This window comes from Tiliqua scincoides, chromosome 3 (assembly GCF_035046505.1).
Source record: "Tiliqua scincoides isolate rTilSci1 chromosome 3, rTilSci1.hap2, whole genome shotgun sequence".
NCBI lineage: Eukaryota > Metazoa > Chordata > Lepidosauria > Squamata > Scincidae > Tiliqua > Tiliqua scincoides.
In genome coordinates, this window is record NC_089823.1 from 180,404,589 (window position 1) to 180,421,572 (window position 16,984).

The following is a 16,984-nucleotide window of genomic DNA, read 5'->3' on the forward strand; positions in this document are numbered from 1 at the left end:
TTTTTGGTGGACTTGCTCCTGTTTTGGTGGCACCCAGCTTCACGAGTAATGCTTGCCTTGACTGCAGCAGCAGCAGTTGTCTGTCACTTGGCAGTTGTCATTTGTCCTTACAGTGCCCCAGATGTATCGTTCCAGGGCATTGTGGTGGTGGTAGGAGTCAGTTCCCACTTATGGCTGCCGTTATTCACCCACAATACCCCAGAACTATGTATCACCAGGACCACGGGGGGGGGGGGGGGATAGCAGGTTCCAGCAAAATAGTAGTCACCAGCATTTTCATCACAACTCCCTCACTTTTGTGTTTAATGTGTTAAAATATTGTGTTTAATGTGTCCTTTTAAAATCAGGCTTATTTTCAATCTACCCAACATTGAATTTGTTTTACGCGTACACTGGTTAAAAACAGGGTTCCCGATGCTTGCTTCTCAGAGGTCAGTTTAATCTGTGGTACATCTGATATGTGTGAAAGTATTTCAAAAATAAATTGCAAATCCAGTGAGGAGGACATGAATGAGAAGCAAGGACGCCAGAGCACATTCAAGATTCTTGCAAGCAGCCTGGAAAAGGCAATAGGGAGTGGAAACCTTGAGCTACAGGAAAGCCTGTGGAATGTTATGTCTGTCTCTTAAGGTCATCATCACATATTGCACAATTTCTGCAGAGAAGGCATTGTGCAAGAATTACGTTATTGGCTATGGCAGTGTTTCTTAACCAGTGGTATGGATACCACCAGTGTACTTGAGCTGGTGTCTGGTGGTAGTCGTGGGAGCCCTGGACACCTGCCACCTGGCAGTAAGACCAGGATGGCAACACAACTGTGATAGGAGGCTTGGCACAGTGGGCAGAGCTCCAAAAGCATGCTTTTCCATACTTAAAAATACCCTTCCCACCCACCCTGTGCCTCTTACTGGTGTTGATCGCATTGCGTCTGGCCTCCCAACCCAGAAATAGCTGACTATAATGACAGTTGCTTCTGGTGGTACTTCGAATAGGTGGACCATGGGAAGTGGTATGGTGGAGGGAGAAACATTGAGAAAAACTGGCCTATGGGGATGGTAGTGTGCGATGATCCGACCTGCATGAAAGCTGCTGTATGTCCATTCAGTGTACATATACATGCAAAGGTTTACATGCTTCATAACACTGGTAAATGGGGATTTATGTGCTACACCAGCTGGTGTAGTGTAATGGCTGAACCACAAATCAGGATCTCCCCAGTTTTAATCTTGCCTCTGCCATGAATTCTCACTAGGTGGTTTTAGCCTTAGCCTTAACCTTCTCTCTATCAGTCTCAGTTCCCCCAACTCTAGTACAGGGATAATATTTACGTGCCTTTCAGGGTTATTATAAGGACTACATACAGATTAAACATGTGAAGTACTTTGCATATATAAATGCTAATTTATATAGACCCTTCTGAAACTGTGAGAGAGGCCGTTCTACTTTCCCATCATTTGCTCAACTGAGAAGTATAAAAGGTGAAAACTTTGAGTCACATTAATAAATAATTCTTTTGCCTCTGGCGTGAAGTCTGCAAGGCAATTGGATGGGGGAAAAAAGACTGGAGAGGGATTTTGTTTCTCATTCTGTGGTTTTTGAATATGGGTAATGCAGACAAAGTAATTCTTAATTCAAATTATGTTTCTTAGAACTACAACTATTCAGTGTGAATGGTCTGCTTGGAGGTGTCCTTTCTTGTTTTTATAAATAGGAGCAATTTTAATAACAGATGCTGTTGATAGTTTGACATTTTGTATCCTAGCATCCCAGACCTTCCTTTGGAAGAAGTACCTTAAATCATAGTCTTCCACATAGGGGCCAGACATTGGTTCTGTCAGTCATAAGAAATGCATATTCAATATGCATGCCCGAACCTCCTAATTAGGCCATAGAGCTTAGTAAAAAGAGATGGGCACAGTGCAGAGAGATACATGCCCAGTCACAGAATGATGCTCAAAGGAAACTTCTGCCTCTGGTCTGCTTACGCTGTAAGCCTTACAGAGATAGAATTACAGTCTTGAATTATTTTTCAGGACCACTGTGGATCAGGTGGATAAATCTTTTTGGGACTATGGGCTGGATAATTTCAGGTGGTGTGTTGGATCTGACCCATGGGTCATTGGTTGCCTATCCCTGCTTTAGTGGTGTGGGGTGGTGTTGCAATTTTAATGTTCAGAATGTGGATCTGGGGGCATATCTGTGTCATAAGTGTGCAGATATAGGGAATAAAAATAAATTATGTATTTTTTGTGCAACTGGGCCAACTTTTAATGAGCATCTTACAAATCACAGTTACTTCCTAAAATACTGTACTCAAAAAGTCCTACTTCCTTTGAAATTAAAACTTCAAAGCTCTCTTTTGTCTTATCTGTAGATGCAGTCTTACATAATATCCTTAGGCAAATCATGGGTTTTTGGATTCCTTTAAAATATATTATTCTAAACCAGTGATTTTCAACCTTTTTTGTCTCATGGCACACTGACAAGGTACTAAAATTGTTGAGGCACACCATCAGTTTTTGGGCAATTGACAAGGCATACTTGCTGTTGGTGGGTGGCTCATATCCTCAATGGTCCTATTAATAAATGACCCTCCACCAAACTCCCGTGGCACACCTGGGGACCATTCGTGGCACCCCAGTGTGCCATGGCACAGTGGTTGAAAATGGCTGTTGCCGGATTTGCTGCTACCAGGGTCCAGCTGTATTGCTGTTCAACGTGAAAAGTTTTGTTTTGATGCTGGTACAGAATCCAGAGGGCCTGGATACTGATGTATTAGAGGTTCCATTGAGAATTATGTTAGCCACCTCGAGCATCTGTTGTGGAAAGGTGGAATAAAAGTATCTTAATAAATAAGTAAAGAAATGTAATAAACTTTTACCGTAATAGAATAGTGTGGTCTTGGCCCTGGTCCCTATGAAGTTTGTGAAGAAAATTGCAAATGAGAAGTGCTATATCCATTACATGAGTTAGAAAAATATTCTGTGATGAATTACAGGATTTTAATGAAGCCCATGAGACTTAAGGATTGCTTGCCATGAAGAGTGTTAATGTTAGGTGGGCATGTACAAAATACTCCAGATTTTTACAATACAGTTATTAAGATAAGTCAAGTCAACAAGGGTAGAGGAAAAAGAATTTTGTATCCACCACCAGTGAATATTTTTGTAAGCTCATCAGGCTGTCTCCTACACCTCTGATTTTCATGTAAATAGGGTCTCAGAAAATAACACTGCTTGCAGTATTTTGTAAATGAATACCCATATGCCTTCATAGGCACTTACCCACCTTCTTTCATATATCCTGTGTATCCACAGTTACTAGTTAATGGAGTAGTCTTTACTGGGAAAGCTAATAGCCCCACTCTTGTGCTCCAGAAATAGAACTTCATTACTTACAGATTAGGGAGGGTTCACTGAAGGCTAGGTTCTCCAGGGGTCTTATTTAGAAATAATTGCTAATTAAAATATTAGTTGCCGTTCCTTTTCGGTGTCCTGTGTACTCATATGGATTAAGTAACAGGGCACTCTAAATAGAAAGCCAGAAACCTATAAGAGGGGAAGGAGGAAACAAAGAATGTTTGTCTTCCAAGCAGTAACACTTTCATAAAATATTCTAAATAGGAAATTAGTAATTCTACTATAGTGCTGTTAGTGCACGACACTATTTAGTTTTAAAGGGAAAACAGATTTTTGCTGACAATTTCACAAGTAAAAAAAACTAGGTGTTAACTACGAGCTTTAGTAAACAAAACTATTTTTTATACAAATCTCTTTTTTGCCTTCTCACAAATGCTAGTCTAAAAGGTTTTTAATTTGTACATATTTTGGTTTTTACAGTGGCCCACCCTCAGGAGCCTCACCACTCCACTGAGAAGCCAGTCATCCACTGCCATAAGTGTGGGGAGCCATGTAAAGGCGAAGTGCTTCGCGTCCAGGCCAGACATTTCCACATCAAATGTTTCACATGCAAAGGTACTGTTTCACTTCTTATTTCAAGTTTGTGAACTGAGGAAGTTGGATCTTTTACATCTCTTCATCATCCAAAGGGTGTGAGGAATTACAGCCCAACCCTGTGCTGTCCGGAGTGCAGAGCTGCTGCAGTGCCGAAAATGGCTGCCATGACATCCTGAGCGCTAACCAGGCAGCACTGGCAGAACCTCAGGAGAAGGGAACTTTTGTCCCCTTTCCCCAGGTAAGGCAAGTAGCCCCACAATAGGGCTACTTGATTCTGTGGCAATCCCTTGGGCTGCTGTAGAATCGAGAACGTCTGTGTTGGCCCTGTGGCTCGACACAGAGGTTCTGAATGTGGCAGAGCTCAGCTCCGCCGGTCCTTCCTCCTCTCCCCGCCTCCCCCACCCCAGAAAGCCTTGTCCCTGACTCCCCCATATCCTCACTCACCTCTCTGGAGTCCAGCGGTCCGCGTGAGAGGCAAAGCACCGGTGATCCTCAGATGCTAGCCCTGGACCAGCACTGAAGGCCGCGAATGTGCTTTATGACATGTTTGCGACACTCAGTACTGGTGGAGCAAGCTCAGGACTGGGCTGTTAGGGCCCAATCCTATCCAATTTTCCAGTGCCAGTGCTGCTGTGCCAATGGGGTATGCACTATTTCCTGTGTTGGGGAGACAGTCACAGAGGACTACTCAAGATATGGGAACATTTGTTCCCTTATCTCGGGACTGTGTTGCGGCTGTGCTGGAACTGGACAGTTGGATAGGATTGGGCTCTTAATCTCTTGTGTTCTCACTGTCTGCCTTCTAATGCAGTATGAATGAATTTAGTCATAAATTCTAGGTTCCAGGAAGAAAAAAACATGCTCAGACATTAGTGAGGAGAAGAGGAACATATACTATTTCAGAAGTGTTTTGGGGAACAAGATGACTTGAGTGTAAAACCAAATGTGCAGAATCGTGCTTTGGTGTGGGCTGTTGAATGGGGGTAGAAATACCTTCAGTTGTAACACTCACTGGGTGCGTTTGGTCAAGACTTTTAGGGCGCAGTCGTAACCCCTTATGTCAGTGCTTTCCAGCACTGACATAAGGGCAATGCAGCTCTGAGGTAAGGGAACAAACATTCCCTTACTTTGAGGAGGCCTCCGTGAGTGACACCCAACTGCAGGATGCAGCTCATGTCCCATTGGCACCACTATGCCAGTGCTGGAAAGCACTGACATAAGGGGTTAGGATTGCGCCCTTAGTTGAATCCACCCAGAGAAGTTGTACTACAGTACTTCCAGAGGAGTCGCTGTTTTATGGCATGATCCTATAGGTATTTATTCATGAATAAGTTGCATTGTGTTCCATGGGACAGCCATTTTGGAGCTGCCACTGTAGCAGTATGGTGCTGGCGGTGTTGGCCTGCTGCCTCAGCTTCCAAGTGGATCTGGCAGCAATGATACATGCCAGATCTTATCTCCTCTTTCAAAAACCTCCCTGCCCCTTTTCCCTCCTTGAAAAATACACCACTAAAATAGGTGTAGTACAGTAGGCAAACTTACCTCCTATTTGCCTTTGTGTCACCCCACCACCACAGGATGCAGCACATGCCTTTTTGGTTTGACTGAATTGACACTGGTGGCAAGGAGATAGTGTGGGGCTTTAGACAATTAAGCAAATGCTACAAAACTCATTTCAACAGAGGTGGTTATGAGGGTAAAGAGTGTATGGTGACCTTCCCTGTGCCCATGCAATAAGCTGGGAAAGAAGTCAAATAAATGTTAATGGCATCATAATTAAACACTATAGGTTGCATTAAAGTAAAGTTAGTCATGGCTAACTGTCTAAGCCACAGACAGGTAATATATCTCTCCTTTAATTTAGCATGTTCAAAACAAGTAACAGAATCAATACAGAATAAGTAGTTACACTAAAATAATGTGCATGTAGCTAAATTATCACCCTTGGAGTTCCTCAGAAACAGGCCTGATAATCATCTGTCTCTAGCTTTATTTTGTTTTAACCAAGTATTTTGGTTCATCCAAATCCCAATATAGGATACTTTTGCAATGCATTTATTATTATTTTTTCTATGCTTGTGTCTTGCATAAATAAATACAATGAAAGTGCTTGATCCCTGCAATCTGATTAGGTGCCTTCCTTTTGTTTGGATACTGTCTTTTAATTTGTCATTCAGGAAGGTGATAGAAAACCTGGGGAATTTCTGTGAAGATAATCTTATAACGCTGGGATGTTGACTTTTTCCCAACCAAAGTGAAAATTGTTTGTTTTAAAAAAAGAAGAGGCCTATGATTTTCCCTGCCATGGATAAAGTTTCCATTTCCTGCTTTGTAGTAAACTTGGTATTTTTGGGAAGTTTTTGTTACTATAACAAATCTTTTTTTTTTTTGCAAGAAATATGAATTTGTTTATTTTAAAATTAAAATCTCCTTTCTCTTGCCTCCAGTTTTGGCTGCTCTGGGAGGAGCATCCTTGCTAACCAGGGTCCTATTTAAAAGGACCCAGAAGAGCAGGGCATTCCCAGCATGCTCTGCTCTTCCAGGTTATTTTAAACAGGTCCTGGGCAAGTGATGAGTCTGAGTTCAGGGTGGCTGAAGCTGTAGGTAAGAGAAAGGGGAGAGAGGCTCCACCTCTCCATCTTCTGGTCCATATATGCAGTTGTGAGTGGATGGGAAGATGGAGAGGTGACTGCAGTTGGGGTGCCACTGTCCAGATCTTCTTCCCATCTTACTGAGCACCTCTATGTTGTGTAGAAGGGATGGCAGTAAGATGGAGGGTATGGGGCCACTCTTCCCCCATCTTACTGCTTTCTTGAACCTACCACTCCGTGTGAGAGCTTCAGTTTGCCTCATCTGTAAACTGGGTATGTATTCCTTAGGTTACTTCTTGTACCTGCTAGCTGCATAGCTTTCTACTTTATCATATGAGAATACCTTAAATTTGGCTTTAAGCCATCCCAGCTCCCTTTCTGAGCTGGCTGCATTGTATCATCCTCTCACTAGATTAGCAGTCTTACTAACAGACCAATTCTATCTGTCCCCCTCCCTCACCAATGCAGCAATGCCAAAATGGCTACCACAGCATCCTGTGAGTGGGGGCAGTCACCGAGGTCTCCTCTGGGTAAGGAACATTTGTTACCTTACCTGGGGCAAGCCTTAACAGCATGGAGGGATCTACTTGGATCTATGCTAGTGAATTAACTGGTATAGGTCCCCATGGTCCTGGGCCGTGGGATCAGGTCTGGGAAGGGGGCTATGATTTGGAGGCTGCTGCCACCATCAAACTCACATCCTTGCTGCAGCTGATCCATCCATCCCCTACCCCCATTGCTGCCCCATTCCATCTGCCCCAGTCCCCACTCCCATCTCTAACTCATTCTGCCCGCCCCAGCCTGCCCTGCATCCCATACTGCCATATCTTCCTCAGCATGTGACCGATAATCCTCCAGCACACAGGGGAAGGCTCTGGCACACCTTCATGCACTGTCTTTTGCGACTGCTGTAAGGCAGTTGACATTGGTGGAACACTCATTCTCATTGGTGGAACTCATTCCACTCATTGGTGGAACACCCGATAGGATTGGGCTGTTAAAGTGTCATGGAGAACAGCATGCTGTGTGCCCTTTTGCAGTATCTGTGTTCTCCACTGTTGCCTGATATAATCTTTGCTGGTTTAGCTGTTCCCCCTAGATTTCCCATTATAGAATTTCATACCTGCTGGCAGCAGTTTAGTGACCCTGATTTTGGTTTAATAGAATACATGTTCTTTCCAAGTCTGGAGATGACTTGCATTGCTCTAGATGGTTGTTGATGAAGATATTTATAAACTGCTGACAGATTAATCATTTGCAATGTGAGCTGCCAAACCAAAATCACGTGGAAAAGAGTGAATAACCTCTCCAAGGGTAACAAAATATGTGTGGATCTGAGAGAGTTGTGGCTTTGCTTTATTTTGCATCATAATATACACTGTTTTACATCACAGTGAATGTGATGCTAAACAGTTTGATTACACTGATTTAACCATTCACCACTATTACATATTTGATCAGAGAACTTTCTGTCATTGACAACTAACAGATGCTTCTGATGGTTTGCCAGACATGCGACTTCTGCTACACTTCTGCTGTACAAATGAGTGAAAGACAGTATGATCTTCTTCCTAAGCACATATGGTGAATGCATGTCTCTTGATATTGATGGGATGTACCTCTGTGTATGTCATCTGTTTCAGAATGTGTTGTTCTGTGGTTTTTCCAAGATGTGCTTGCACCTGGACAGATGCACTTGTGATGTAGGAAGCGATGAACTCCTAGTGTGTTTCCTTGCCCTCAGTCCACTGGTTTATACGTAGAAAATTACCGTGTTGCAACGTAGGCCTTGGTTTGAATTTAAAATATAAGTATTTTCCTCAGTGTGCATTTCCATTATTATATTTGGACATCCCAGTATTCCTATTTACCTTTCTTTGTGCTTTGGGACTCGCACACATATTTTTGGGTTAGCACCTCCTGAAACAGTAAGAGCATAAAAAAGCAAAGTAATAAAAATGGCAACAATTCCAAAAGGGCTCTATTCGAAAATTAGTAGTTCACATATTAGTAATGCTTTACAGTCCTTAACAGAGGTTTATCTAGGGCGGCGCCTGAGGGGTATGTACCCCAGGTAACTTGCCGGAGAGGCACCTGATTCCCCCCTTGTTCTGACCAGTCACCTTTAGGGCACTGCAGGCTTTGCAGCGCCTCCTCCTGGCTTTGGGAATGGCTCTGAACCTTTCCTGATGGTTGGAGAAGGTGCACAAAACCCTACTGTTGGGGAGAACACCCTTGGGGAGAACATTCTGATGTTCTCCCCAAGGGTGAGGCGCTGCAGGCTATGCCACACCTCCTTCCAACATCAGGGAAGGCTCAGAGCCTTTCCCAATGCTGGGAAGAGGCATGAGAAACCTTGTCCAGGAGAGAAACTGGAGCAATGATATCACAACACCTCTGCCCTTTCACTTCCCCTTCTTTCCATTTATTTGATATGTGTCTGCCTTATCTAGTCCCCTTCTGACTGGGGTTTCTTTTTGTGGGTCTTTTCCAAGAGTTTTGTAGTGTTGAAAGGGATAGAAGGAAGGGATTACTTTTTATATGAGTAGGGAGAGGTAATTAGGGTGCAGGCTGGGATTGATTGTTTAGTCAACAATTTCATTATGTTGAATGATAATTCAACCGAACAGTTGAAAATCGACACCTGGGCCCATTCTGCACTCATCCCCTGAGCCAACATGCAGCGCAGCACGTGACACCAAAGGACCACCACTACAGTGCCTCCGGATGGACACAAGACATCTGGCGTCAGGGGCGGGGCTCTTCAAGCTTGGACAGTCTGAGGAGTCCAGTCAGTAAACTCTCTTGGCAGCAGCAATAACATTATTGTGTTATGATAATCTCTAAGTCTAGATACAGCTACTTACTGTTCTGTACCATTAAAAACCATCTGTGTTCATTGTGTTTTTATTCCAGGGCTGTATGATCCAGCTCTGGCTATTTCTAGCTCTGCATGAATGGCAATAAAGAGCTAGCAGGCTAGAAATAATGGTACTTATCCTCAGAGAGGTGAACTTTGCATGATAATATGCAAAGACTCTCAATTACTCAGCAACTGACCAACCAGAGAGAAGCTGTACTTAAAGGACAGTGAATGTCACTCTTTAGAAAAGCCTGTGCTCCTAGTGTGTTTCCTTGCCCTCAGGAATGTTGTTATAGCCTATAACAACGAAAAGCCTATGCTCCCAGTTTAGAAAATATTCTTACATTTAAAATATACACTGGTTACTTTTGAAATATTAAATTATTTTTAAGATTAATAGCTGCATGCTTGAAATATTTGCATGATTTATTTTAACCATTAAGTTTTCAGGTTGGCAGTACTTTCCTAATAGAACTTTCCTAATAGACCCCATCTTAGTGCCCCCCAAGACAGCAATATGCTGAAATGTATTGGGCTTTCAACAGTATCTTAAAATAAATCTTTTTCTGCACTTATTTGTAAGTTCCTTCCTTTTTCTCTTTCTACCACTCTTTTTCCCCCTGCAGCACCTGAGTCCTGATCTAGAAAGCAGTGGTGACCCATGCTCCTGCTCACATGAATCTCCCCACAAAATCTCACACATGCACCCTCTATTGATGAGGGGGAGGGCAGATGGACAAGGAAGGGGGGGGTCAAACGGGCAGGTGGGTGCAAGTCATGGCAGCTCCTCCCACTGCAGGAAGGAGAAGAAAGAAAGATTGTCACAACTCCCTATCACCTCTCTGTGTCCTCCTGTTGCCTACAAAAGCACCAAGTGTGGGGAGAGATGATTTGGAGTCTGCTCATCTTCTTCCCTTTGCAAAGCAAAAATGACCCAGACTGAATATATAAAACACAATTATATTAGCAACTCGAAATGGCCATTATGAGACCAAACCGTCTTATGCAAGACCTTCTTAAAGAGTCTAAAGCTTTTCTGTAAAACTTAATTACATTTCATTTGGCAGAGAACATCATAACAGAAAGGCAGTATGAGTAATACAGATTTAGTGGCAGTCTCTTTATGGGTCAGATAGCTCTTTTAATTTAAACACCTTTCCATTGTGAAGCTTGTCACTGTTCCGTGGTATGATTATATTGCAATGGGGGTATGTGGGTTCTCATTTGTATGCACACATTTGGAAGCACTCGTAACCAGTGCATTAGAGTGTGAGTTTTCTAAAACTCATAATTTTGATCTGGAGTTACTTTATAAACTTTTGAGTGTGAACTGGGTTACCTGCACTTCATGAAGGAAACAGAACCTGAATCCTAAGAAGTGGACACCCGAGCAATCCATCTGGAATGTAGTCAGACTGTTAGATCTTTTGACCTTTGGTCTGTCATCCAGCTCCATTCAATAACTCAAGTGGAGAAGACAACAGAGAGAACTGAGGGATGTGCTGCAGTGTAGATGAAAGGACTGGAGCTTTGTGAACCACCCTGACACTCACGCAAGCAACATAAATTATGGTGAATACACAAAACTGGGCATGTTGTAGAAGCCCCATCTGCTCTTCTTTGAAGAGAACAGCTATTTGACTTGACTGAAAAAACATAAAAGAAATGCAGTCAACAAAATGTGTGGGGTACATGAAAGAAGAAATAGCTGAAGTTTTCTAACTATGTAAAATTTTCACTGTTCTTAAAGTTTTAAAGTGTATGCTGATTCTCGAGTGCTTTTTTTCTGTGAATGTATGAAATGTTTGTGCTTTATTACATGGAAGGATGGGAAAAACTTTGGTCCAGCAATTATTCTTTCAGTGAGAGCTGGAATGTAAGCAGGACTGTTTGATGCCGTGTTTGTTCCAGTTTTTCCTCAGTGAAGAAGACTGTGACCAAATGATAACAAAAACAGTGGTATTTCACTGTACTGTACACCTGGTTGCCCTTACACTTGGGAGTTTTGAATAGAAGTCCCATTTTTGCCACAGGCATGAGCACTATGTAGGTATTCCTCTACATGAATGGATTATATGATGGATTCTTCTGGCTGACCCCAACCCTGCTAATGACGTGATATTGTGATGGCATGTGTATTCCATCCCTTTCACTGCATTCAAGAGTTTCACTGCAGAGACATATACTGAAGCATCCCCTCTGTGACTGGAACCCAAATTCTTCCGGTGTTGAGTGGTCACTCTATGGATGAACGTGGGAAGCATGAAGGGCAGGGCAACCATTGGCTGGAAACTAGACCAGCAGGAGGAGCCCATCATATGTTCCCTCTCTACAGAGAGGGAATGTCAGTAGAGTTTCACTGGATTAGTTTGACATATTTGCATAATGGGATTGAAAATTGGGTCTTAGGGCCCAATCCTATCCAACTTTCCAGCACCGATGCAGCCACATTGCAGCCCTGACATAAAGGAACAGAGGAGGCCTCTGTGACTGTCCCCCTAACACAGAGTGCAGTGCACACCCCATTGGCATGGCTGTGTCAGTGCTGGAAAATTGGATGGGTTTTGACCTCAGTTGTGTGAAAATGACTTGTCTTAGGGCCCAGTCCTATCCAATTTTCCGGTGCCGGTGCTGCTGTGCCAATGGGGCATGCGCTGTATCTTTTCATGGGGCAGCAGTCACAGAGATCCCCTTACGGTATGCGTACATTTGTTCCCTTATCTTGGGCTGCATTGCGGCTACACCGGTGCTGGAAAATTGGATAGGATTGGGCCCTTGGTTGGTTATGAAAAAGAGAACTGAAAGCACCTTGCACTTTAAATGTATTTTAAATAAAGATTTAAATCATGCCACTCTACCCCATCCCAACAACCGGGCACACAGGATGGCTAAATATGTAATGTAATTGATTTGTTAATTGTATATTTTAAATTATAGAATGGGACACTAAGTGCATATAACAGTAAGCATGCCATTCAAGTATGATCTTGATCTCCAAAGCAACAAATAATTTATATAACTCAGAATGGCAATCTGTCAGCACACATGCTAGTGCAGTTAATTCTGCTTCCTACCAATCACTCAGTTAGTTCCAGGAATCCTGAGGCCTACCTGAACAAAGTCCAGCAACAACAGATTAACATCAACAACTATAAATTTCCATGAGCAATGCATAAATTCCCAAACGGTGGGATGTTGAAACTGACCATTTTGTTCCTGCAATTGTCTGCTGATGGATTTAGTTCACAGTTAGGTGCTGTTCAACTGCACCTGTAAAATGTTGATAAAGTTTTTATAAAAGCAGCTGAAGGCACCAAAGAAAAACACTTTTCACATTTGTCCTCTTAAGTTCCATTCTCCTCTTTCTTTTTGAGTCCAGGGAGTGGGAGGAGTGGTGACTGGTGGAGAATGGCCAGGATGTCTTTGGTCAACCCTGTTTATAGTCATAATTCTTGTTCCATATGGCTTTACCTACAAAAGCCTTTCTGTAATGTCATAATGATATATGCTGGTTTAGATAATGTTTCAGGAGGGTTTTCTGCTTCAGTAAGCTGCAAACAGAGCTGCAAACAGGGCCATTGCTAAGTTGAACCCACTTCTTTTTCTTTTTGATCTCTTGATGGCAGACAATTACTTCACAGTTTTTAGAATGGCCTGTCCTGTATCTAAGAATGTGCTTTTGGTGTTGAATGGTAACTTGCATATAATCTGAGCAGGAATCATACATTTGCTTTGAGTGAATAGACATACAATTGAATTTTCTTTGGCTGGGTTCTACATCACTGACCCAGACTGAGCCCTCTCCCTGGACTCAAAAAGAAAGAGGAGAATGGAACTTAAGAGGACAAATGTGAAAAGTGTTTGGTAGGGCCCAACCCTGAACACTGCACGCCAGCTCACTGCCAGCACGCACTGTCGCAAACTTTCCATAAGGAAATTTGCGAGACCTTACCACGAGCCCAGCATCAGAGCTAGCCCAGCACAAGCCCACACTGGGCCAGCTCTGGTACTGGGCCCACATTCCACCACCTGGCGGTCGCCTGGACCACCAGGCAGCGGAGAGATAAGTGGGGGCATAGGGGGAGGTGGAGGGGAGGCGTTCCAGGGCAGGGGAGGTGGGGAGAAGGCGGGGAGAGGTGGGGGGAGGCAGCAGGGGAGGTGGGACCGGTGGAGCTCAGCTCCACTGGAGCTTGAGCTCCATGTCTAACATGGAACTATCCAAATCTGTGCCAACTCTGAAAGTCCCCTTCTCCCAAGGAACTGGCGGTGGCTGCCCAGGGTGCTTGGGTTGCTGCGGTAGTCATTTTGGACACCGTGGCAGCCCCATGCTCCTGGCAGCTCAGGATTGGCCTACCTTTCTGTTGTGCCACGTTGGTCCCCAAACTGTATTGGCTGTATTGTGATCCATCAACTGAGCTCTTACAACCTTTGAGAAACACTGGCTTGTAGATTTGTTTGTGTTTAATTCTGTAGGCTCCTTGTTGTCTATTGTGCCAGATGGTTCAATTAGGGACTGCTTTTAACTTGAGATACAGTGCTTGAAGTCAGTGTTAATTTCCAATGAAGTCAGATACTTGTGCTAACTCTGGAATCAATTTGCATTTCTACTCGGAAGCAAGTCCCATTTTCAGTGAAGTCCAGGGTAGGTGTGCAAAGAATTGCAGCCTAACTTTAGTATGGCTGTTTTGATTGTTAGTTGTTGTTTTTTTAATTCTTTCAAGACTGACTGTGGTACTTCTCAAACACACTTGTGATCATGTTGCTCTTTAAAAAGCCCATTGGAATAGAAACAAGGCTCTGGTTTCATTGCCCCACTGTTTAATGAACAATCCGTCTCTGAAATATGTATGCTTACCTGCCTGCATGCATGAATATAGGAGGTTTTGGAGGCTGTATATGGTTCCCGTCTCTCCTGAACAATTAGCAGGACTGTCCTTTGCAACAAAGCTCTTAGTGTCTTCCTCCAGGGAGTTCAGAACAGAGTACATGGAGTTCTGAGGCAGTATCTCATCCAGCTATGGGCCAAGCCATGACCTCCTTAGCTTCAATGAGTACATCTAATGCATTCTGACTATTTTCCAAGCTCCTGGCACTGAATCAGGACTAGCATGAATTTGGCACTAAATATAAAACCCAGAGACACAATTCATCCCTGTGCATATGGCACAGGATCCCTTTAGGGCTTACAGCTTCCCTCCCACAGTGACGTGTGGTGCTTAGTTGTTACCTAGAATGGGTGGCTCATGTGCACCTTCTGTACATTTATCTAACCTTGTCATTCTGTATGTGCAAACTATTCATGTTTTGAGCATGAATGCCTTGCATGCAAGATGGGGGGACTGCTGGATGTAACTGGGGAAGGAGCACACTGGCCTCTCATTCTGGGTAATCGCTGAGTTGCATGTACAGTGAATCATGTGCCAGGATTTTAAATTATGTGAAAAGACTCAATGACTTCTTCCAAGTGAGTGATTTATACAGTGCAGTATGACATTCCTTAACTCTTTCTAACCAGCATGGGAAGTGCATCTTTCTAGTAAGACTTCTCATCTCAGTAATTAGTAACTGATGCTAATGTTTACTGTATTTTCTGAAAGGTTCATTTCACTTGCAGATCATGAGTGACTTTGATCTCCAACTAGCACATTGCTTAATGGGATCAGCACTAAGTGACGCTTGCTGCTTTTTCTGCCACAGTGCACCCAACACTGCTATTTCATTGGGAAGCTGCAGTTTTTTTAGCTGTGGCCATTGTTCTTCAGCTAGTGCACTTCTGCTGTTTTGACGATACATCTCACAATCAGGGCTACTACTGAAATGGATTGTGAACTATAGGGTCATTCTCAAAGTTTCTGAAAAATGTGTTCCCATTGTTTTCTTTTAGGTCTTTTTTTAAAGGATTAAAGTTAGTTTTTCTCATTTTTCCCCCTTAGTTTACTTAGAGCGCAGTCCTGAGGCAGACTTGGGCTGGTCCAAGTCCCTTGAACCGGCCCAGGAGTGTTGCAAACACGCCATAAAGCGTGTTTGTGCCAACCGGCGAGGTCTGAAGACATTTCTTTTTAGACAAGCCTTCTGAGTTACTGACCTTTTTAACATCTTTTAACTGTTTTACACCTTTAACATAAGGTTATAGACTTGGGGCCTTTTTAAAAACTGCTGCTGTTTGCTCCTTTCACATCTTCTTATCTGATTGCCGTTTTTAAGAATGTTCTTGCTATTAATGTGTTTATCTTGTTTTTAATCCATGTTTTTAATTCGTGTTTTTAATTATTATTGTAAGCCGTTTTGGGCCCCTTCGGGGAGAAAGCCAGGACACAAATGAAGTAAATAAATAAATAAAACCTGGGGGAGGCTGGCACAAGGAGTTGCATCAGTCTCCCTGCACTGGATCCAGCCCCAGTGGGGTGTGTGTTGGCTGAGTTCGACAGAGCCAGGAGGCTGGGGGGGGGGCATGGGGAGGGTGAGGAGGCAGGAGGAAGGCGTTTGGGGGCAGGGGGTGGACCGCAGGTGTTCCCGGGGGCAGGAAGTGAGCAGGAGGCGGGGCCAGGATCTGGCAGTTATGCTGGATCCTGAACCTGTTCTCAGGTGGGGCAACCCCTGGCCGCTCCGTTCTGCTTCGATTTGCACCACCTCATCAGGTGGCACAGATTTGAATAGACCCTTTGGGGCCACTGCAGCGTGACATGGAGTAAGGGGAACAGTCTGCACCCGATCCTGGGGACTGCATTGCACTCTCAATCCCTGAGAGTTTGAAAACCGCTGCCTTGTAGGAAGCGGCATGCTGCCTCAGGCACCAGGACGTCTTGGCTAACCCTGTCTGAGAGTAGTTTTTGCAGAATAAAAAACCAGCTTTGATTAGGCTTCTAATGTTCTGAAAAGGAGCTTACAATTCTGCAACTTGACCTGTGCTTCCCTTATAAATTCTTCTGAGAACAGACTGTCTGCACCATTGTGAACCACCCCATTTGTGGAGCATGTTTGTGGGTGCCAGGATACAGTGAGCCTTCCTTGGTTAGCCACTCCTACGGTGGCTCCTTCTCTATCCCCAGGGATCTTCTTCTCTGTCCCTGTGTAGGGGAGTCTGAGCAATCTGGGATACTTTCTGCTGGTGGGGGTTAGTCTCAGACTGCTAAGCCAGTGAATGCTTTGGGAATCGGTCCCTCAAAACTTCTTCCTCCCTTACCTTTCTCCTGTTTTGCCTTCGTATCCTCTTTCTTCCTCTCTGTTTCACCTTCTCTCTACTTCTAGGTTTTGCCCTCCTTTTCTGAACTACTTCTCCCACTTTCTTTCCTCCCATCACTTTTGGTCATTCATAGGAACCACAATATGACCGCCATATGTGACTTTCACACATTATGTTAAATCTAATAAGGCAATTTTCCTACTTCAGACAATAAAATAAATGAGATTCTTCACTGGAACTCCTGGTATGAAGAGACCATTCTAAAACATTACTTCTCTAACATTTGGGAATTTTATACAGATGTCCACTCCCACTGAAACTGGTTAGTGGGCCATGGATGTACCACAGACCAAAAAGAGCAACCACTTCAAATTCAGCTGTTGCATGTCAT

At 43.6% G+C, this 16,984-nt stretch overlaps 1 protein-coding gene across 14 annotated transcripts in view; it reads left to right on the forward strand.

The window, feature by feature from the left end:
• Positions 1–16,984, forward strand: part of ABLIM1 (actin binding LIM protein 1) — a 174,889-nt gene that overhangs the window by 19,485 nt on the left and 138,420 nt on the right. For all 14 annotated transcript variants that reach the window (XM_066620051.1, XM_066620045.1, XM_066620043.1 and 11 more), the window contains exon 2: positions 3,840–3,974. In XM_066620051.1, coding sequence (XP_066476148.1) covers positions 3,840–3,974 — 135 coding nt within the window. The remainder of the gene's footprint in view (positions 1–3,839; positions 3,975–16,984) is intronic.